The 23776-nt window shown below is 43.5% G+C and overlaps 1 protein-coding gene across 1 annotated transcript; it reads left to right on the top strand.

Annotated features, from left to right (window-relative positions):
- Positions 1-1364: 1364 nt before the first annotated feature.
- On the top strand, positions 1365-6840 carry SERTM2 (serine rich and transmembrane domain containing 2). The gene is made up of 2 exons (XM_032228450.1): positions 1365-1789; positions 6190-6840. Exon 2 carries the CDS (start codon positions 6389-6391, stop codon positions 6665-6667), a length of 279 nt encoding a protein of 92 aa, XP_032084341.1. The 5' UTR covers positions 1365-1789; positions 6190-6388; the 3' UTR covers positions 6668-6840.
- Positions 6841-23776: the final 16936 nt, after the last annotated feature.

The raw sequence follows: 23776 nt of genomic DNA, 5'->3' as shown, positions 1-23776 counted from the left end.
GTGATATATATATGAATATAGGTGAATTTAAAATATGCGATTTGATATGAAAAGCAGGTGGTGATTATGGAAGCATGGAAATACTGTAACCAACTGACACACTTTCTACATTTTGTAATGGAAGATGGGGGTTTTATTTTTATTTTTATGTTTGTCCTTGTTCAAAAACAAATAAAATTGTTTTAAAAAACCACAAACACAGAGACACATAGAAACGTGCAAAGGTCAATTTTTGAAGCAGATGGCCAGGAGAAAGAAGACATAGAGGTGGGTGGATGTCTGTTTTAATTGCAGCCACTCGGAAATCTGATTTTCAAGGTTCGGAGAGGAATGCATTCTCAAATACGTTAACACTTTGCACTAAGCCATGGTTTCACCATGCTTTCTGGAATAATTTCTCTTGAACTGCAGAGTGTCTCTCACCATTGATCAGTGGGCTAAAGCTCATAAGACTTAAGAGTTCACCAATATTGGAAAAATCACCTATTGTTTGTCCATAATGCCATCTAGCGGACCTTATCTTCAAACAACAGTGATTGTTCTAATATTGGTGAACTATATTGCTGAATGTCCAACTAGTGGACATTAACTGTCATAGACAATGCAACACATTTTGCAGATTTCTGAAGTCCTGGAAATCTTGGGCTTTTTCCAAAAGGCAACTGGACTTTCCTGGTTTTTTTTCCCTTGGAAATGTTTTGCTCCTGAAGAACTGAAGAAGCTTCTTGGATGAGAGCGAAACGTTTTCAAAGGATAAATCAAGAAAGTCCAGTTACTTTTGGAGAAAAAAACCCACTTTGGAGACAACCATTATCTGCATGGTTGAGAAGCTCCAGAGACACTTAAAAGGGCTTCTTAGTCCAGCAAGTTGTTTTAATCAATGGCCAACCAGATTCTTTTGGGGTGGTCACAGAGAGGGGATGTAGATCTCTGCCTCTCATGAAATTATGCCTGGTTCCAACGTAGAGACAACACTGAGCCTTCAAAATGAATAGAGCTTCGACAGAGCTGTCCTCTAGGACTTTAATCAATCTCCTTTCAAATCTACCTCAGTTAATAGCTTTTACCACATCTCCTGGGAATGAATTCCACCAGGTGATAAAAATTTCCATTGGAGTTTCTATCACAGATAATATCAACAAGTCTCTGTGCTTTATTTAAAACTCTGCAATCAAGGAGGATTCTCAATGTTAGGAAAGAATTAGTTCTAGTTTCTCTCTTGGCTTTTTATCTAGTTGTTCAGTCCAGAAAGGAATCCAGGGCAGAGAAAGAGTTAAAGGAAAAGCTTGTCAAAACTTTGCTATTGGTGCCACGAGCATCACTTTCTCTCTCTCTTCCCCCCTATCTTTCTCTCTCATGAAACATAGCTCCGTGCAGAAAGAGAAATCTGTTCAGGTCTGGCCACTGTCTAAAGAAAGAAAAGAAGAGAACCGGTGGGTAAAATCAGCTCTCAGTCAGCTGTCCGCAAGGCAGATGGATTTGTCGCCGTTCCTTCGCCTCTGAAGGAGAATGTGCAACCCAGCTGGAGAAGTGAGACAGCTAAGGGAGAAGCAGTGCCAGTTTGTGCCTATCACACTGCGAAGCTGTGAACGTTCAGAAGCAACCCTACTTCACTTGTGCTCTCTCTGGAAAGTCAAACCTTCTGGGTCTGGTAGCCCAAGAGCAAAGATCTCACCGATCCGGACAAGAGACGTTCCTGGGACAACCTGTAAGAAGATGCCTCTTTAAAAGCCCCCAGGTAGGGTCCTTGTGGGGTCAAACCTGCTCAGGTTCCTTCCAGCAGCAAAAGGTAATCTTCTATCTCTACTTGAAAGTCTTTCAGGGGATTAGGCTTGCGTGCAAAAGAGAGGGAGCGAGGGACCCTGAAAGGAGAGAAATGAATACTCTCTCAAGAGATGGGGTTTTTTTTTAAAAAAAATTAAAAGCATGCATTAAAATATCAGTTTCCTGAATTAGGGAGGAGGTAACGTTATAAGCCAGTTATACCAGGTAATTGATTGCAGTGGAAAGTTTTTATCTAGGCAGCAGGGGGGAGTGGGGGGAAAGCTGGCTTCCCCTTCAAAACCTCTTGAAATCATATTGCATATTGATCTGTTTTTTCTGAAGTTCTTCTGAGAAAATCAGAGAGTCCATGGCGAAGCCTGTTTTAATTGTAGGGGAAAGGTTCCCCTCGCACATATGTGCTAGTCGTTCCGGACTCTAGGGGTGGTACTCATCTCTGTTTCAAAGCCGAAGAGCCAGCGCTGCCCCGAGACATCTCTGTGGTCATGTGGCCGGCATGACTAAACACCAAAGGCGCATGGAACGCTGTTACCTTCCCACCAAAGGTGGTTCCTATTTCTCTACTTGCATTTTTTACATGCTTTCGAACTGCTAGGTTGGCAGAAGCTGGGATAGGTAATGGAAGCTCACTCCATTACGCAGCACTAGAGATTCGAACTGCCGATCTTTCTGATCGACAAGGTCAGCGTCTTAACCATTGAGCCACACTATTGCTTGCTCACTCTTGCACTTTTAGTCTCATTTTTGAATTTACACAAACCTCTCTGTCTCTCTCTCTCTACACACACACACACACACACACACACACACAGGTAATTTGCTTAGAAAAGTTAATGTTCAATCTCTTTGGGGAGCCTAAGAAGTTTGCTCATCCAGAACTTTGAATTAGAGAATTTAATGAAATTTCTCTACCGAAAGGAATGCTTGTCACTCAACGTCTGAAGCTCTGCTTTATGGAGAAAGCTTCAGTAGAAAATTGGATCAGGAAATAAAGATCTCTTTAAATTCTGCAAATTTTCTTTTTATTAAAAAAAAAGTCATTTAAGGTTTCAGATTCAGGCATTTAATACTTTGCTGACCTGAATTCTGAACAGCAGTCCAGTTTGCTCCAATGCACTTTATTAAGATACTGGGAATTTAAGAGCTTTGGTTAACTATTAGTAATCTTGATATTTTCCCCCCCCCTCTTCTTTTTATCCTCACAACAATCTTCTGTGGTGGCATGTTAGGTTAAGAAAAGTGCAGGAGTGAGCATTTCCTGGAATGCCAGGAGTCGTTATCTGAGGCTAAACCATACATGGGATAGGACAATAACATGGACAAGATCAGCAAATGATAAATGAGCATCAGAATACAGAGGTCATGGGCATTTATTTTTGGGTATGTCTAGTCTAGTGAAAAGAAGGACTATGAAGTGAGATGACAGCAGGGTTTCAGTATTTGAGGAGCTGCCCCAAAGAAGAGGGGCGGGGGGGGGGCAACCTATTTTCCAAAGCACCAGAGGGCAGAACAAGAGACAACAGATGGAAACTAATCAAGGAGAGGACGTGGAACTAAGGAGAAAATCCTTGACAGTTAGAATAATTAATCAGTGGAACAGTGAACCTTCAGAACTTGTGGGGGCTTCATCACTGGAGGTTTTTAAGAAGAGACTGAAATGTCTGAAATGGTATAGACCAGTGATGGTTAACCTTTTTCTCCTTGCTTGCCAAAATCGTCCGTGCACATGTGTCCACACTCATAATGCAATGCCCCCTGCACGACTCCTGCACATGCCCCCCCCCCGTGCCCCATTTTGGGCCTATCAGGCCTCCATGAAGCTTCCTGGGACCAAAAACGGGCCACGCTCACCCCAACCCACCATGCATGTGACCCCTCACGCATGCGCACACATCTCCCATATGTGCAGCAGACCCAATAATTAGCTGGCTGGCGGGAGGCACGCATGCATGCACATTGGAGCTGAACTGGGCGACAGCTCGCATGCCGGCAGAGGGCTCTGCATGCCACCTGTGCCAAAGGTTCTCCATCACAGGTATAGACTCTCCTGCTCGTGCAGAGATTTGGACTAGATGACCTCCAAGTTCCCTTCCAACTCTGTTATTCTATGTCATGTTATTCTATGTCTTATTAAAGAAGCATGTCATATGCTTATTCTCAATATATTTAGCTTTGTTTCTTCCTTTAAATTAAAAGAGATGATTTTACTGCAAATTTTAGAGGAAGTAGATTCTTAAATGCTATTTTCTCCCCTTCGTCATTATTTCCATCCTTTAATCTCTTTCGTTAAATGTAGAAGTGTCCAGTAGACATTTATTAGAATAGAATAACAGAGTTGGATGGGACATTGATGGGACAACCCCCTGCCTAGGCAGGAAACCCTACATCACTTCAGACAAATGGCTATCCAACATCTTCTTAAAAGCTTCCAGTGTTGGGGCATTCACAGCTTCTGGAGGCAAGCTGTTCCACTGATTAATTGTTCTGTCAGGAAATTTCTTCTTTATTCTAGGTTGCTTTTCTCCTTGATTAGTTTCCACACATTGTTTCTTCTTCTACCCTCAGGTGCTTTGGAAAATAGTTTGACTCCCTCTTCTTTGTGGCAACCCCTGAGATATTGGAACACTGCTATCATGTCTCTCTTAGTTCTTCTTTTCATTAAACTAGACATACCCAGTTCCTGCAACCGTTCTTCATATTTTTTAGCCTCCAGTCCCCTAATTATCTTTGGGCTGGAGCTTTTGGATTATAACCATTGCTCCACTTGAACTCCAGATGAGCCATCTTCCTATCAGGACATCTAATTTTCAAAAGTAATATTTGCAATAAAACAAGCTGTAGCAATAATATCCTTTAAGGATGAGACATGAGCCTCTTTTTCAGGACGTTCAAACCGTCCATATTGCACTTATAAAATCAGGCAGGACAACAAGCATAACTTTTACATGGCTGACTGGCGCCCCATTACTTTTAGTGGCTTTGGGATGGGGAAGAAGGGGTATTAAATATGATGTCCTGCAAATAGCAATAGCACTTAGACAGCTTCATAGTGCTTTACAGCCCGCTCTAAGAGTTAGCTTATGCCCCCTCCCCCTCAACAATCTGGGTCTTCATTTTACTGACCTCAAAAGGATGGAAGGCTGAGTCAACCTTGAGCCGGTCAGAATCGAACTGCTGGTAGTCGGCAGAATTAGCCTGCAATACTGCATTCTAACCATTGCGTCACCACAGGTCTTCCAAATACTGAACTAAGCTGGAAGGTTTTGATTTTTGAGCAAAATGAGGCAGAAATGGGATGGAATGAACTTAAGCTTGGAAAAGGTGAAAACAAAAAGAAATCAACGTGCATCTATGGGTGTCCCTGACTTACAACTACAATTGGGACCAGAACTTCATTTGTTAAGCAAGGTGGTTGTTAAGTGAGTTTTGTCCAATCTCGCAACTTTTTTTTTTGGCGAGGCCAAGGCCATCTGGTAGTGATGTGCTGTCTCCATAGCCTCCGGAGTCTGACATCAGCAAGGCAGAATAACAGTGTGAGCCTGTTCCAAGTGTGCACATGCGCAGAGCTGCCAGAAGGCAAGAACAGTTAAGACAAAAGGAGTGACTCAGGAGGAAGGCTTGGAGATGATTGGCCCCTCCCATAAGACATAAAAGAGGAGCAAACAGACGTGAGCCTTTGCAGGAAGCCATTAGTTTGTTCTGGTTGGTTCAACTCTGAGAAGTTCCCTTTGACTATGCTCTGTGTGGCCTTGCAAAACTAATTGGCAATTAGGTCTCTGGTGGCGTTTCAAGGGAGATAAAGGTGGGTGCTTATCAGGATTACCATGCAAGACTGTGGCAGACTTCTGCCAGACTCTACACAGACTGTTTGTGAATCATTACGGGCTGTGAATGACCATAATTCACAGCCATTTAAATGAAAGACTGTTTAGGGGACTAAGTGTGTGATTTATGCTTTATCAGGAAGCCTAGCTCAGAACACAACTAGAACAACAAAATGTTATTAAGTAGCCAAGTGGTGGAATTCTCAGCAATTCTGAAGCAGTCCATTAGAAATGGGAAAACGGAGAACCACTGCAGAACACAATAATTGAAATGTCCCTTAATTAACTCATGTCGCTCAGTTTAGAAATAAAATGCAGTACAAAGGTTTGGAATTAGATGTTGAAAAAAGCATCACTGTGGTTGCTCACTCTGAACTTAACTGATGATTACTTTTCCAATGAAGACCCAAGGATTCTCATCCAAACCAGCTCAATACAGGTATTGACTAAGCCTTCTGTGGATATATCATTAGTTGTGAAATGCTGTTGACTGAAAAGCCCTTGCAAATCTCGGGTGCGTGTTTTTCTTTCAAGGAGAAATGATTGATGATGATGATGATGATCTGAGTCTTCTATTTCACAGAGCAAGCAAAGTCTGGGGAGAAGATGACTATCCATGAAAACAGCTTTCCTCTGCAACTTAAAGATTTTTAGCATCTCCGAAAATTTACTGCAATATCGAACGCATGAATCCAACAAGGACTCCTTTCTTGGACTGTGTAGAAAAAGGAGCAACGTGTTTATGAGTGAACAGAGGAGGATGGACAAGGCCTGAGTAAGCAATGACTGAACTTGTCTTCAGACACCATGGAAACCTTACTGGCCGTTCTCACCCACACCCAACATTGGCTACAGAAGCAGCAATCGCAGATAAGTATTCTAACCTCTATATGTATGTGGGCCTGTTCCTAACCCTGCTAGCCATCTTGCTCATTCTTCTGTTCACAATGCTTCTCCGCTTAAAGCATGTTATATCTCCCATCACCACATCTCCAGAGAGAACGGAGAACGCCCAGGAGTTCACAGATGTGGAAATGCATACCAGGATTCCCAGCCCTTAAAAAAATGGGACACAACGCGCTGCCGAGAAACATGTGAGACGCACCTTTCACTGGATGAAATGTGAGAACATTGTCCACTGTTGAAAACGGTCCAGACCAAGGGTCAACAATCTGCGGCTCTGGAGCAGCATGTGGCTCTTTTATCCCTCTGCTGCGGCTCCCTGTCACCCGTCGGCTCCACAATTGATAGGGATTTTGGTTAGGAAAAGGTAGAAGAAAAAGGACATCATGCTAGGAGGAGACTATGGTGGGGGAACCAGACTTCCGGTTAGCAGAGGAAAAAGGATGCTGCGCTAGGAGGAGACTCTATCGTGGGGGAACTGGACTTCCGGTCTGCTCCAGAATTGAAAGGGGGGCTTTCGGTTAGGACCTTTGTGGCTCTTTGAGTGTTTAAGGTTGCTGACCCCTGGTCCAGGCAAATAAGGCTTCAGGGCAGCTGAAGGCTGCAATGGACAGGAGCAGGACCCTGGGGAACAATTATGGAGGCATACAATACACAGGTTTGTAGATGGAAGACCATGGATAGCAACCAAAGAATACATTCCTTGATCCAGTTCTGTTCCAAAGCACTTTATAGATTTTAATAGTCTGGTTTAGATTTATTTTAGCAGCTCTGTCTCTTCAAGGCTTGTCTCATATTTTCAAAAGATCGTCACCATCATCATCAGTTGAGAGAGAGGGCCTACAGTTTTGCATTTGGAACTGCACTATTAGTTAGAAGGGTAATGATCTTGTTGAATGAACCTGCTTTTCAGAATCTTCTGGAGGCCTAAAGGTAAAGGTTCCCCTCACACATATGTGCTAGTCGTTCCCGTTCCCCGGGGCAGTGCTCATCTCCGTTTCAAAGCCGAAGAACCAGCACTATCCAAAGATGTCTCCATGGTCATGTGGCCTCCATGATAAACACCGAGGGCGCACGGAACGCTGTTCCCTTTCCACCAAAGGTGGTTCCTATTTTTCTACTTGCATTTTTACATGCTTTCAAACTGCTAGGTTGACAGAAGCTGGGATAAGTAACGGAAACTCATTCCATTACGCAGTGCTAGGGATTCGAACCGTTGAACTGCCGACTTTTCTGATCAACAAACTCAGCATCTTAGCCACTGAGCCATTGGAGGCCTAGGTCGATGTAAAGGTGTCCTCCAGGCTCCTGATACAACAGGGCTGCTTTGGGATTCATGGAAGGTAGTCACAGGATGTGGAGAATCACGTAAAAAGTGATGGAATATTAAATTTAAATATCCTTAGGAGTTGCATGGGCACCTGTTGTGATATTTCATGCAACCAGCTGTCATACATGCAAATATATGCAAACTGGTAAGATAGATATACATAATACTGAAAAACAACCCAATACTCACCATTTTCACTGACGTTTTCAAAGTCTGAGGCACTTTATACTGGATATGTTTCTTTGGTGAATTTTTAGATAAGCACTTATTAAAAGATTATAATTTCTGGATGATGGAATTCCTGCTTAAGCTTCTCTCGGATGTGTCTTTTAGTGCATGATACAAGTGTTAATGGCAATTGATGCATGGTAGGTTCTTTGGAGCGGGAGTGCCACAAACAAGGAAAGCAGATTCTGACTGCTTTTGCCCTACAGGATTTACAAATTTGGGTGGCAAAATAAATGCCTGCTTTCCAGCCAAAGGATTCTGGTCCAAACATATGATTACCATACCCAAATAGTTTCTGCTGGCACGTCAAAATGCAGGAGCCAAGTCCATTTTGGAAAGTGTGGCTTTTTCTGGTTTAATAAACAGATTCTGCAAGATTGATGTACAAGCATCTTGGCCAGAGGTGGTATTCAGCAGGCTCTGACCAGTTCTGGAGAACAGGTAGCAGAAATTTTGAGTAATTTGGAGAACCGGTACATACCACCTCTGACTGGCCCCACCCCCATCTATTCTCTGCCTCCTGAGTCCCAGCTGATTGGGAGGGAATGGGGATTTTGCAATAACCTTCCCCTGGAGTAGGGAAGGGAATGAAGATTTTACAGTATCTTTCTCCTGCCACGGCCACTAAGCCATGCCACGCCCACCAAGTCACGCAATGCCCACCAAACCACCCCTACCAAACTAGTAGTAAAAACTTTTGAATCCTACCACTGATCTGGATGAATGCTAGTATCAGGATTGGAATGAAAATTCCATCCAGATTTTAGTAAACACTGATTTCCCAACTGAAGAAACTCCAGCTGGTCCCTATTAAAAAAACAAAAATGTATAATTGTACTGATTCTCCCCCAGGAAATCAAAAATGAAAAGAAAAAAGTAATAAATGCAGATAATAAAAACAGATAATAAAGTTAAACCAACCAAAGGTAACAAAGTTAAGTTAAACTTATCATTAAATCTAGAACTGAAAGAAACATATTGATCCATTTTCTCATTTTTAGAGTATAGAAAGTTTAAAAAACAGAGAATAAACTCATATCCTGGATCCAATCCTCAAAATGAGTGAAGTTTCTTTATGGTTATGTAAAATTGGCCTTGCCTGAGGCTCATAGAGCCAAAGGTTTTCACGAGATAACAAATTCCATATTGCAGGAACATATAAGGATAACATTTCTTCCTGAAACTGTATTTAGAGATATACCATAGTGTAACCAAAATGAGGTTATAGCTGGACAAAATCAGATTATATGACCTTCAGAATTCTTACAGCACCCACATGACAAATTTAATGCCCATCATTTGCAACAATACAAAAAATGTTTACTGCTGCCTTCTCCTGGGAATTTTGTTTCAACATTTGAGATTGAAGTACAGACATGGGATTTTCAGGTGGTATCCCATCCATGCCCAACCTTGATTAGCTTTTGGAGACCATCCAAGAACGAATAAGTGTGGCAAAGATGATGGCCAAATATATAACTGCAGAAGGTGGACAAGAATCTTCAGCAAAGATTATTAATTTGAGGGATGAATAGAAAGTGAATTTTGATCGGAGGGCAGAAGAAATACAACCCAAGAAATACAACTTTGAGAAGAGGGGTGTATTTTTTTCTCTTTGGTGACTTCAGTCAGTCTTGGCTTTGATGAATTCCTGGACAAGTCCTTGCAGTTGTTTTGCAATACTTCTGGAAGCTGTTTGCCATTGCTTCCTTCCTATGGTCGAGAGAAAGTGACTGGCTCAAGGCCCCCCAGCTTGGCTTTGTACCAGTGGTGGGTTGCAGGCGATACACCCCGGTATGGGCATACCAGAGCCTGTCCGGAGCACTGGATACTGTTCCAGTACGGTGCTCCAGAGGGCCCACCTGCCTGCCTGAGCTCCTTACTGGTCTTTTAACTCTTTGAGGCTTCCGCGCACGGCGCATACAGTGCCTGCATGAGGCTCTGCTGAGCAGCTGGAGCATCGCGGAGGCTCGCGGAGGCTCACGGAGGCACTAAGATGCATGCGTGCACTGTGCATGTCCATGTGGATGCCGCCAGGCCCGTTCCAACCATACCAGTTGGAATGGGATCTGGAACCCACCACTGCTTTGTACCTAAAGCAGGACAAGATCTCATGGTCTCCTGGTTTCTAACCTGGTCAATTTTAAGTTCAACAACAAACTACCTCTTACTCTGCCTTTGAGTTAGTCTAGATTCCTAGGGTTTACATGAACAAGCCTTTGCAGTTTTCTTGAAAAGATTTTCAAAATCTTTTGCCTCCTTCTTAGGGCTGAGAGAGAGTGATTGGCCCAAAGTCACTCAGCTAGCTTCTTATGTAAGGCAAGATTCAAATTCTAATGCCCAGTCTAATGCCTTTAGCCACTACATCAGGGGTCCTGAGGCTCTGGAGCTGCATGTGGCTCTTTCATCCCCCTGCTGCAGCTCCCTGTCACTTAAAATATATACAGTATCACAACTGCCAACATGTGAGACCTGCTGGCATGCAAATTATTGAGCTTTTCAACCCCCGGTAGGCCAACCATGGATAAATCCAAGAAAAGAAAAGTTGCAGAAGAATACAGAATGTTTAATTCAACTACATATGCTAGTTCTGTGGCCGCTCAGGAAATAGTGAGGCACGGAAGGGTTTTGTGGCTCTCAGTGTTTTCTTTTCTGTGGGCCCAAATGGCTCTGAGTGTTTAAGGTTGCCGACCCCTGCACTATATCAAAATAGCTATCTTCAAGTTTAGCAGGCAGTAAATTCTCTTGTCATCTTAACTCCTAGGTTGCATTTTTATTATCCACCAATATAAACTAGGATGCTGGAAACACTACAGAAAACCTATGCAGATCAAGCAAGGATTTGGTTTGAGAATATGAGGGATAAGATGTTTAAAGAGATGTTTAAAGAGAGATCCAACCTAGAAGAAGACATTTCCTGACAGTGAAAGCAAAACTTTTGCCTCCAAAAGTTGTAGGTGCTCCACCCCTGGAAGGGGTGCTCCACCCCTGGAAGTTTTCAAAAATTAACTGGACAGCCATTTGACCAGGATACTATTAGGTCTCCTGCTTTGAGCACGGGGATGGATTAGAAGACCTCTGCGGTCCTTTTTAGTCCTATGATTCTAGAAAAATAGTAAACCCAACAACTAGCAATATCTCTGCTTAGAGAATTCTTCTCCAGTCCATATACAGTTGGATATATACAGAATTCAGTAGAACGATGAAAAATGTTAATGGAGCCCTTTGTTGACCTCACCTGCCTTGCACAGATAATCCTTGGATTTATAATCACAAATGAGCCCAGCATTTTCATTGCTAAGAGAAGCAGTTGTTAAATTAATTTTGCCCCATTTTATGACATTTCTTGCCACAGTTGTTAAGTGAATCATTGCAGTTGTAAAGTTAGTAATAGAGTCGCTAAGTAAATCTGGCTTCTCCATTGACTTTGCTTGTCACGGTGTTGCAAAAGGGGATCACATGACAACACACAACCCACAGGACAGTGCAACCGTCATAAACATGAGTCTGTTGCCAAGTGTCTGAATTTTGATCACGGGACCATACCGTATTTTTCAGAGTATAAGATGCACCTTTTTCCCTCAAAAAAGAGGGTGAAAATCTGGGTGCATCTTATACACTGAATACAGCATTTTTGGCTTCCCGAAACCCCACCCACTTTGCAAAAATGGCCATGCATAGCCTTTAGGAGGCTTCCAGAGTGCTCCTGGGGGCTGGGGAGGGCAAAAATCAGCAAAAAATGGGCCGTTTTTGCTCATTTTTGCTCCCCCAGCCTCCAGGAGCACTCTATAAGTCTCCTAAAGCCTATCCATGCTGTTTTTAAAAGAAAAAAACGGGCCCTTTTTTTGCAAAAAAAAGATACTTGTGTACACACAGCCTGGGAGGGGGAGATATTGTTAGCTAACCTCTCTGTGTATGAACTTGTCTCAGAAGACCTCCCCAGAAATAAGGCCAAGTGCTTATTTTGGGCGGTCTAAAGAAAATAAGACGCTGTCTTATTTTCAGGGGAAACACGGTAGCAAATTGCACTAGGCATATAACTTATCAGGGATACAGGTCTGGTCTAGAAATAAACTGCCAAGGGAGCTCCTGCTATAGAACATTTATCTGGCAGTATCCCTATCTCTGTGGACTTCGAAATTCCCCAATCCAAGCCATGCTAAAATTAGTAACCACACATGTCTCAGCTGTTGTAACAATAACAAGAACATATTTCTCCAATGTGTCAAAAACAGTGGTTTATTTTGTTAGCAGATACACTGTATATTTTTCTTCTTTAATTCAGGGTGTCGCTTTTCCTGGGGGATATGGGCTAATTGGTGTAAGAGGGGTGGGGTGGAGGGGATGAAGATGTAATAATATAACTGTTCTTCATGGGGTTGCAGCAATCGACTAACAGAATAACAGAAGAGTCGGAAGGGACCGTGGAGGTCTTCTAGTGCAACCCCCTGCTCAAGAAGGAATCCCTTTACCATTATTTTGGTAAGGAACCACATGGCTCTAAGTTCCTTCAAATTGAGAACCTGACCCAGGGATCAGCAACCCATGGCTCTGGAGCCACATGTGGTTCTTTCATCCCTCTGCTGTGGCTCCCTGTCACCAGTCAGCTCCACAATTGATAGGTTAAGACAAGTAGAGGAAAAAGGATGCCATGCTTAGGCGGAGACTCTATGGTGGGGGAACCAGACTTTCGGTCGGCTCCAGAATTGAATGGGGGGCTTCCGGTTAGGACCTTTGTGGCTCTTTAAGTGTTTAAGGTTGCCGATCCCTGACCTGACCTAACAAGCCCACGCAGCCTACCTAATGCTAAGGATTGTGAAAGTATAATGGGCAGGATATTTAATGTTGATGGAGGAAAAGCCACAATCAAGACAACTGTTAAATAAGAGAAACTGGAGTCTGGAGCAGAAGTGTAGTCCAATAAAGCATTTCACCTCCCCAGTTCTCATCAAGATGAAGGAGAAGGGAGCACAATCAGGCTTGTAAGATTCTGCTACTGGTAGTCCTTAACTTACAATTGTAATTGAACCTGTAATATACCTGTCAAGAAACCTTTACTTACCAACATTTTCCTTGATGTAAGCTTGCATTTATTTTATATCCTTAGTTTTCTACCGAGCCTCCCAAAATGTCCGTTCTTGAAATTCAAATTTTGAAATTGGTTGGTGAGTTTCACAGACAGCAACCTAGTGTTGTATGGATTTTTGACACAAGAGATGATGTATTCACTGGAATACATTCTCCAAACCCATTTTTGGCTGTCCCTCCCCAAACCTGTAAAATCTATAAGTAGAAATGAACAGATATAACCCAAACTGCCTCTTCTATTAAGAATGCAATTTCTTCTTCCATATGTTTTCTGAACAGTCATGAATGATACAGTGGTGGTATTCCCCAGGTTCTGACCAGTTCTGGAGAACCAGTAGTGGAAGTTTTGAGTACCGTATTTTTTGGACTATAAGACGCACCGGAGTATAATACTCACCATGATTTTGAAGAGGTAATTTTTTTTTTAAAGTTTTTCCGTTCTGCAGGCCTCCCAAACTCTCTGCATGTCTTGTTTTTTGGGGAAAAAAGTGGGGGCATGCATAGGCTTTGGGCGACTTGTAGAGTGCTCCTGGGAGCTGGGAAAGCCAAAAAGAAGCAAAAAATGGCCCATTTTTTTGCAAAAAAAGGGGGAGCTTGCAGAGCTTTGGGAGGCTTGTAGGGCGCTTCTGCGGGCTGGGGGGCAAAAGTGAGCAAAAAAGGCCTATTTTTCACAAAACATAACATTTTTTGCAAAAAAAAGAGGGGGAGCATGCAGAGCTTTGGGAGGCTTATAAAGTGCTCCTGGGGTCTGGGAGGGCAAAAACGAGCAAAAATGGCACATTTTTTTTGCCCGATTTTGCCTTCTCTAGCTCCCAGGAGCACTCTACAAGCCTCCCAAATCCTTTGCATATTCATTTTTGCATAGGGGCTGGGGTTTTGGTAGGCCAAAATTGCTGTATTTGGTGTATAAGACACACCCAGATTTTCACCCTCTTTTTGGGGAGGAAAAGGTGCATCTTATATTCTGAAAAATATGGTAGTTCAGAGGACCAGTAAATACCATCTCTGACTGGCCCTGCCCCCATCTGTTCTCTGCCTCGTGAGTCCCAGATGATTGGGAAGAAATTGGGATTTTGCAGTAACCTTCCCCTGCAGTGGGGAGGGAATGGAGATTTTGCAGTATCCTTCTCCTGCCACGCCCACCAAGCCTTGACACGCCCACCAAACTATGCCCACAGAACCGGTAGTAAAAAAAATTGAATCCCACCACTGGAATGATACTCAAGTAAAGGCCATATACCCCTTGACAGCATGACTGCCTGATCAAGAATTCATCCAGACCTTACTTGTTAAAATTCATATCTGCAATGAAACTAACACTTTTTTTAAAAAGGCTTTCCTTTCAGTTGTTTAGTGCAGGAATGCCTTACTTTACTGGGATAAAAACCCAGCTTGGCTTGGACACCAGGCAAAAGTGGGTCAGACAGACTGAGTTATTTAGCATCCTGTCAACCCTGAAGCTGAGCTGACCAGGGCCATATTGGAGATTCCGTGTTGTGCAATGTTGCAAGGTTGTGTTGTGACTCAGAAGGGGTGGATGCCAGTTTTTTTATTCTGAACCTCTTTCACCTCGGCTGGCTGCGGGACTGATAGAAAATTGAATTTGGGTCGACCTTATTTCTATTTCAATATAATCAAAATGCAGGTAGTCCTCACTTAATGACAGGATACTTAGTGACTGTTCCAACAGATCTCCCCATTATTATTTATACCCCCCACTCTGTCAAGGACCTTGGAATACTCATTTCTAACCATCTAAGTGCCAGAGCTCACTGTAATAGCATTGCCAAAAAGACATTAAGAGTTATTAATCTAATCTTGCATAGCTTCTTCTCCAGTAATATTGTATTGCAAACTAGGGCGTATAAAACATTGGCTAGACCAATCCTCGAATACAGCTCATCTGCCTGGAATCCACACTGTATATTGGACTTTAATATGATCGAGAGGGTCCAGAGGTATTTCACGAGAAGAGTCCTCACTCCTGTGCTCACAACAGAATCCCTTATGCCACCGGGCTCGAAATTTTGGGCTTGGACAACTTAGAACTACACTTTCTTCCGTCTGACCTGAGGGTAGTACACAAAAGTATCTTCTACAGCCTCCTACCTGTCAATGACTACTTCAGTTTCAACCCCAACAATACACGAGTACACAACAGATACAAACTCAAGGTAAACTGCTCCAAACCCAATTGCAGAAAATACAACTTCAGCAACAGAGTGGTCAATGCCTGGAATGCACTACCTGACTCTGTGCTTTCTTCCCCAAACCCCCAAAACCTTAACCTTAGACTGTCTACCCGTGGACATCACCCCATTCCCAAGAGGTCTGCAAGGGGCATGGATAAGCACACCAATGTGCCTACCGTCCCTGTCCTAACAACCCCCATTTATTCGTATCCATTTCATGTATTCATAATCTTGTATGTACTTATATGTTATCTTATATATGCTTGACAAAATAAATAAATAAATAAAAAACCCTGAATTCAAAGTTCTGACAGCTGAGGCCCCTCATCCCACAGTCATACCAATTGATGCTGATTATGCCCTGGCAAGTTTTTTTCATCTCACATTTTCACCAAATAAAAAATTAATGGATCTTTTTGAAATGCAGCAGGAAAATCTCAACAACCATGAGCTCATTGAGGGATGGAAAGTCATAAGGTAGGTCAAATCATGCAATAACAATAGCACTTAGACTTACATACTGCTTCATAGTGCTTTACAGAGTCAGCCTATTGCCCACCAAAAATCTGGGTCCTCATTTTACCCACATCAGAAGGATGGAAGGCTGAGTCCACCTTGAGCTGGCCAGGATCGAACTGCTGGCAGTCAGCAGAATTAGCCTGCATACTGCATTCTAACCGCTGGGCCACAACGGCTCATGATAGGTAGGTAGGTAGGTAGGTAGATAGGAAGGAAGGGAGGAAGGGAGGAATAGCAATAGCCCTTAGACTTATATCCCGCTTCACAGTGCTTGGCAGCCCTCTCTAAGCAGTTTACAGAGTCAGCTCTTGCCCACAACAATCTGGGTCCTCATTTTACCGACCTCAGAAGGATGGAAGACTGAGTCAACTTTGAGCCCAGTGAGATTTGAACTGCTGGCAGTCAGAAGAATTAGCCTGCAATACTGCACTCTAACCACTGCGCCACCTCGGCTCTTCTTGTGATCATGTGAGCTGATCTTGCATGTGGGTGAATGATAGGGGGCTTGGTGGGGGCAGAGGGAGTTTAAAAGCAGATTACTTCTTGGCTAAGCATGCAGGGAAACTGTTTTATAATTGGCATTCCAGATTTTTACAATGGCCTGAGGGGGGTTGTCATTTATAGGCTGCTGGCTTTTTTCAGTGCACAATTCACATCACAATTAAGGCAAAACGGTGGCTTAAACCCCTGGCGGAGAGTAAACACTGTAATTGGTGTTCATTTGAACCAGGCAACTCCACCGGGAGCACAATCCAGTTCTCTTGACTACAGCAGCTTTCGGAGAAGAGACCAAAACAGGCAAAAATGCATTTTAGATGATCAGTCCAATCATCTTCTTCTAATATGGTATCTTCATGATATGATATGATAGCTTTATTGATTAGCCTATAGGCCATATCAAAGCACAAGGTCCAAACACATACCGCCAATAAAATCTTATACAAACAGCTTAAAATAAGAGTAAGGTAAAATACAATAGTTATAGGATATAATTTAATACATAAATATATAAAATGACATAAAATTATATTTCGTTTTCACCATAACAATCTACCCCAATCAGTCCCACGTAGGCAGATCTCAACCGAACCATTTTGTTTAAGTACTGGGCTGGGTTAAATGTTATTTTCCGGTTCCGACGGCACATAAGGTAAGTTGGTTTGATATGGGGGTCCCAATGGGTCCTTCGTTTGGTATATGGACCAAGGTACCTGTCAGATCCCTAAAAGTGATACTGCCATTCAATTGGGAGGAGGGGGGCCTTGGAGTCGATTTATTAACAGTGCCTGTGACAACTGATATTTTACAACTGGTTTCCTGGCTCCGAAATGCATTGAAATCCCCTCATCTTTTGGGGGAATGTTTATAATGACCATGTGGGACATTTCACTTTAATGTCAAATGGAAGATAGCCATGGGAATGTATGTTTATTCGGCTCTCGGGGCAATTGATAAAGGAAACATCTTTACACTAGTTATTGGCTAGAATCTGCATTCTTAGTAATGGGAACTAATGCTTTAATTCTACTTGCATTGCCTAAGGCAGCGATGGCGAAACTTTTTTGGCTCGCGTGCCATGTGGGAGGGCACAGGGGGGTCGTGCGTGGGCATGGCACACTCATAATGCAATGTGCGACCCCCAGTGCACATGTGCGCATGAGAGATGCTCTCCCCCCCCCCCCATTTTTCCATGCTCTTTTGCTTTTTTCGAAGTCACTTCCAGTTTGCTTGTAGGGTCTTTTTTAGTCCTCCAGAGGCTTCAGGGAAGCCTCCTGAAGGTCCCTGAGGCCTCCGGAGGGCTTAAACCAGTGATGGTGAACCTTTTTTGGCTCGCATGCCAAAAGCAGGGGGGAGCACAGGGGGATCGTGTGCAGGCGTGCCACACCCATAATGCTATGCCCCCATTTCTGGTATGCTTTTTTTGCCCTCCCCAGGCGCCAGAGGCTTTTTAGGAGTCTGGGGAGGGCGAAAACAGTCTCCCCTGTCCCCTTGGGAGGCCCTCCGGAGGCTTCAGGAGCTTTCCTGAAGCCTCCGGAGTGTGAAAAACCGCCCCTATGGCCAAACCAGAAGTTTGGGAATGGACTTCCGGTTTGCTCATAGGGTTGGTTTTAGCCCTCTAGAGACTTCAGGGACCTTCAGGAGCTTCCCTGAAGGCTCCAGAGGGCAAAAAAATGACCCTCCCAGCAAATAGGAAGTCACTTCAGAAGGGCTAAAACCAGCCCTATGAGCAAACCGGAAGTCCGTTTCTGAACTTCCGGTTTGCCTATAGGGCCGGTAAAAATGGCCTCAAAATAAGGCCAAAGACACCTGGCCAGCACATGCATGCATGCTGGCCACCTGACAGGGCAACGCCTTGCGTGCCCTGACAAATGGCTTTGCATGCCACCTGTTTTTTGGGCTGTTTTGGGGCTGTTTTCAAGCCATTTTCAGGCAGCTTTTGGGCCATTTTCAGACTGTTTTTGGCCCATTTTCAGGCTGTTTTTTGGGCCGTTTCCAGGCCATTTTGGGGCTGTTTGTGGGCCATTGTCAGGCCATTTTCAGGTTGTTTTTCAGGCTGTTGTTCGGGCTGTTTACAGGCCGTTTGGGGGGTTGTTTTCTGGCTGTTTTGGGGCCATTTTCCAGAGCTCTGGCACCCACAAAGAGCAGCTGGTTATGGTGCACATGCTCTCAGAGAGGGCTCTGCATGCCACCTCTGGCACACATGCCATAGGTTCGCCATCACAGGTATACGGCATTTAACCACCCTGCAGTCTCAAAAGATGACACAGATGCCTTTACCTTGGTTATGGAAAAACAAAACCCTCCAAAAACACAACCTACCCTGGACCTGAACATGCAATCCTGGCAGCTTAATGAGCACCTTGGGGCAAGTTGTTTATAAACAGAAAACAATCAAGAGCTTGAAATGTATCCCCAGCTGAACTCAGGGCCATGCAGGCAGCTCTGCTTCTCTGCGGCAAATCTGGCTTGACTTCAGTTTGTTTTAAAGCTAGAAACCAGAGAATCTGCCCAAAGCTCTGAGGCTGAGGGAACTGGGATCTGTCTAGTCTACCGAAGAGAAGGATTGGGGTGGGGTGTGTGTGTGAGGGAGAACTGTCTTCCTACACAGATAGTCCTCGACTACAATTGCCCAAAATTTCTGTTGCCAAGTGAGACATTTGTTAAGTGAGTTTTGCCCCATTTTATGCCCCTTTTCCCATTGCTGTTACCCTGTTTCCCTGAAATTAAGACCCCCCCCAGATAATAAGCCCAATCGGGCTTTTGAGAGCATGCATTAAAATAAGCCCTCACACAAAAATAAGCCCTCCCTGAAAATATTGCAACATAGCAGCAGCCAAGAGGTGAACACACTCACTGCCTCCTGCACCTCAAAAATAAGACCTCCCCAAAAATAAGGCCAAGCACTTATTTTGGGGGTCAAAAGAAAATAAGACCCTGTCTTATTTTTGGGGAAACATGGTAAGTGACTCCCTGTCATCAATACATTAGTAACCCAGTCTTTTAAATTAATCTGGCTTCCCCCTTGACTTTGCTTGTCAGAAGGTCACAAAAGATGGTCCCATGACTTTAGGACATTGCAACTGTCATAAATATGAGTCTGTTGCCAAGCAACTGAATTTTGATCACAGGACCACAGGGATTGCTGGAATGGTTGTGTGAAAAACAGTCATAAGTCACTTTTCTCAGTGCTGTTGTAACTTGGAGTTTAGTGAACAGTCACTAAATGATTTTCCTGGGGGAAAGTCTCTGGACAGCATACTAAAAAGCAGAGATATCACCCTGCCAACAAAAGTGTGTATAGTTAAAGCTATGTATGGCTGTGAAGGTTGGACCATAAGGAAGGCTGAGCACCAAAGAAGGGAGGCCTTTGAACTCTGGTGCTGGAGAAGACTCCTATGAGTCCTAGAGGAGATCAACCCTGACTGCTCTTTAGAAGACCAGATCCTGAAGAGGAAACTCAAATACTTTGGCCACTTAATGAGAAGGAAGGACTCCCCGGAGAAGAGCCTGATGTGGGAAAGATGGAGGGCAAAAGAAGAAGGGGACGGCAGAGAATGAGGTGGCTGGATGGAGTCACCGAAGCAGTCGGCGTGAGCTTAAATGGACTCCAGAGGATGGTAGAGGACAGGAAGGCCTGGAGAAACTTTGTCCATGCGGTTGCGATGGGTTGGACATGACTTTGCAACTAATAACAACAACATTAAATGAACTATTGTAAGTTGAGGACTATCTGTACTTGAGGGGCTGTTACAGAGATTAGGAGCTTGGCTTACTCTCCAAACCACCCGAGAGCAGGACAAGAAGGGTTCAGTTGAAGCTTGTCAAAGAGAGACCCAACTCCCCGAGTGTGAGGAATTAATCAATGGAATACAGGTGGTCCTTGATTTACAACAGTTCATTTAGTGACTGTTCAGTTACAACGGCACTGAAAAAAGTGACTTGTGATTATTTTTCACACTTATGACCATTGCGGCATTCCCCGTGGTCAAAATTCAGATGCTTGGCAACTCGTTCATATTTATGACCGTTGCTGTGTCCCGAGGTCACGCGATCTCCTTTTGCCACCTTCTGACAAGCAAAGTCAACGGGGAAGCCAAATGTCCTTAAAGACCAGGTTACTAACTTATTGACTGCAGGGATTCGCTTAACAGCAGTGGCGAGAAAGGTTGTAAAATGGGGCAAAACTCACTTAACAAATGTCTCACTTAACAGAAATTTTGGGCTCAATTATGGTCGTCGTAAGGCAAGGATTACAGGAGGTTTTCAAAAATGGTTCCCAGCATCTTCCAAAATTCTACTTGGGTGCCAAAGAAGAGCTTAATTGCAAGCAAGATCATGACTTATTCCCTCCTTATGATTGTGGTCTGAGGTAAAGGTTCCACTCGTGCATGTGTGCCAGTTGTTCCCAACTCTAGGGGGCGGTGCTCATCTCTGTTTCAAAGCTGAAGAGCTAGCGCTGTCCGAAGACGTCTCTGTGGTCATGTGGTTGGCATGACTCAACGCCGAAGGCTCACAGAACGCTGTTACTTTCCCACCAAAGGTGGTTCCTATTTTTTTACTTGCACTTTTTAACATGCTTTTGAACTGCTAGGCTGGCAGAAGCTGGGACAAGTAACCAGAGCTCACTCCGTGGCGTGGTGCTGGGGATTCGAACCGCTGAACTGCCAACCTTCTGATCAACAAGCTCAGTGTCTTAGCCACGGAGTCACAAAAAGGAAGGATTGGTACCTTCTAAAGGACTTTGGTTGCCACATTTTATTATTGTTACAGATAGTTCTTGACTTAGAACCACAGTTGGGACCAGAAAGTCAATGGGGAAGGCAGATCCACTTTACAACTGTGTTACTCATTCAAGCACTGCAGTGATTCACATAACACTTGTGGCATGAAAAATCATAAAATGTGGCAAAATTCACTGAACAACTGTCTCACTTAAATTGCAACATAAATTGGTTCAATTGTGTTCATAAGCTGAGGACTACTACCTATGTCAACTTTTTATTACATTTAAAATACGTTAAAGTATTTTAAACTTTGAATTGGTGAAGATTCCTGAGAATACCACGGCAGCTGAGAAAACAAATGTAACATCAAAGAAATCAACCCAGTTTTCTCATTTGAGGTACAAACACCCTGTTTCCCCAAATGACTAAACAACCTGTTGTAAGTCAAGGAGTTCCTGTACTTTCTCAGAAGGAGATCACTTCATACCCTGTTTCCCTGAAAATAAGACCTCCATGGATAATAAGCCCAGTCAGGCTTTTGAGTGCATGTGCTAAAATAAACCCTCCCCTGAAAATAAGCCCTCCCAGAAAATATTGCAATACAGCAGCAGCCATGAGGTGACCACGCTTGCTGCCTCTGCACCTCAAAAATAATAAGACCTCCCCGAAAATAAGGCCAAGTGCTTATTTCAGGGGCAAAAGAAAATAAGACCCTGTCTTATTTTGGGGAAAACATGGTAAGCAAACTCAAATTATCCTACTTCAGATGCATTATGTGAAGAGCCAGCTCTCTGCAGAAGGCTCGGATGTTGAGAAAAGGGGAAGGAAAGAGAAGAGGATGATAAGGAGGGTGGGCGGACTCTGTTAGAATGGTAATGAGTGCACATCATCACGGGGAAAATCTATCTATGTGGCCGCAAAGAGTCAATCCTGACTCGATGGCACATAATCAAAGACCTAGTTGGATTTTGATAGGATTACTTTCAAGGGATCGAAGTTGCTGACAGTGGGAGTTGTCAGTTAATCAGAGAGTACATTTAAAATGTCCTTTTTACACGATATTAAAAATATGGGAGAGATTAGGTTATGCGTGTTATCTTTTTTTAAATGCATGGCTCTTAAGGAGGATTAAACAAAATAACTTGCAGTCACAGCACATTAAGAAGCGAAGATCAGCAGGGTGAGCAGGAGCCATAGCAAAGGCATCAGTGATTGTGGCATAACATTTCCCTCATTGGGGTGCTAAGACTCAACTTCCTATAATCAGCTTATGTTTTCTGAGACAAGTTCATACACAGAGAGGTTAGCTAACAATATCTCCCCCTCCCAGGCTGTGTGTACACAAGTATCCAATACAACTCTAGCGGCAAGCCCCACATGAGCAGGACTTGGCTATTTATTGGTGGATTATAATCTTATAGTGCCATCTCTAGCTGAGTTTTGCTCATTCTGCTATGCCATAATGTGCTTTCTTCCATGTTTCCCTGAAAATAAGACCTTGGTCTTATTTTCTGAGAGGTCTTATTATTTTTGAGGTGCAGGAGGGGGCGAGTGTGATCACCTCATGGCTGCTGCTGTGTTGCAATATTTTAGGGGAGGGCTTATTTTAGTGCATGCACTCAAAAGCCCCATTGGGCTTATTATCCAGGGAGGTCTTATTTTCAGGGAAACAGTACATTACTGCAATACACCGTTTAATAAAATTACCGGTAGTTCTTGACTGCAGCAGTTCATTTAGTGACCCTTCAAAGTTACCAAGCACTGAAAAATGTGACTTATGACTGTTTTTCACTCTTCTGTTGTAGCTTCCCCATGGTCACGTGATCAAAATTCAGACATTTGGCAACTGATTCATAGGTATGACTGTGATCATCATTTGCAACCTTCTGACAAACAAAGTCAATGGGGAAACCAGAGTCACTTAACATCCGTGTTATTAATGTAACAACCACAGTATTACGCTTAACAAAAGTCACCAAATGGGGCAAAACTCACTTAACAAATGTCCCACTTAGCAACATTAAGATTCTGGACTCAATTATGGTTGTTCAGTTGAGGACTCCCTGTATATCTTTTTCCACAAATGGAGCCAAGGATCATTTCTATTTGGAAGTTTAGGTGGTGACAGGTCTGACGGAGTATAAGACGCACCTTTTTCCCTAAAAAAAGAGGCTGAAAATCTGGGTGCGTCTTATACACTGAATACAGCATTATTATTTTTTTGCCTCCCAAACCACGCTCCCTTCGCAAAAATGGCTGTGCATAGCCTTTAGGAGGCTTCCAGAGTGCTCCTGGGGGGAGGGCAGAAATGAGTGAAAAATTGGCCGGTTTTTGCTCAATTTTGCCCCCCACACAAGCCCTCATGAGCACTCTACAAGCCTCCTAAAGGCTATCCATGCCCTTTTTTTGACACAAAACAGGCCCATTTTCATGAAAAATTGACTGTTTTTTGCTCGTTGCTCCTCCCCCCCCCCTCCCCAGAACCACTCTACAAGCCTCCTAAAGGCTATTCATGCCCCTTTTTTGAAAAAAAAGCAGGCTTGTTTTTGGGAGGTTTACAGAGTGCAAAAACTTTTTTTTTATTTGCCTCTTCAAAACCTTGGTGTTTCAAAACCTTATACTCCGAAAAATACTGTAATAAATAAATCCTTCTGTTTGTTTGACCATAGTTAGGACAGCTCCAGG

The sequence above is a fragment of the Thamnophis elegans genome, chromosome 12, assembly GCF_009769535.1.
Source record: "Thamnophis elegans isolate rThaEle1 chromosome 12, rThaEle1.pri, whole genome shotgun sequence".
NCBI lineage: Eukaryota > Metazoa > Chordata > Lepidosauria > Squamata > Colubridae > Thamnophis > Thamnophis elegans.
Note: the sequence above shows the minus strand (reverse complement) of the source record. Positions and strands in the feature narration are given on the sequence as shown.

Coding starts and splice junctions, on each gene's coding strand:
- SERTM2 (XM_032228450.1), top strand. CDS start 6,389: ATGACTGAACTTGTCTTCAGACACCATGGAAACCTTACTGGCCGTTCT.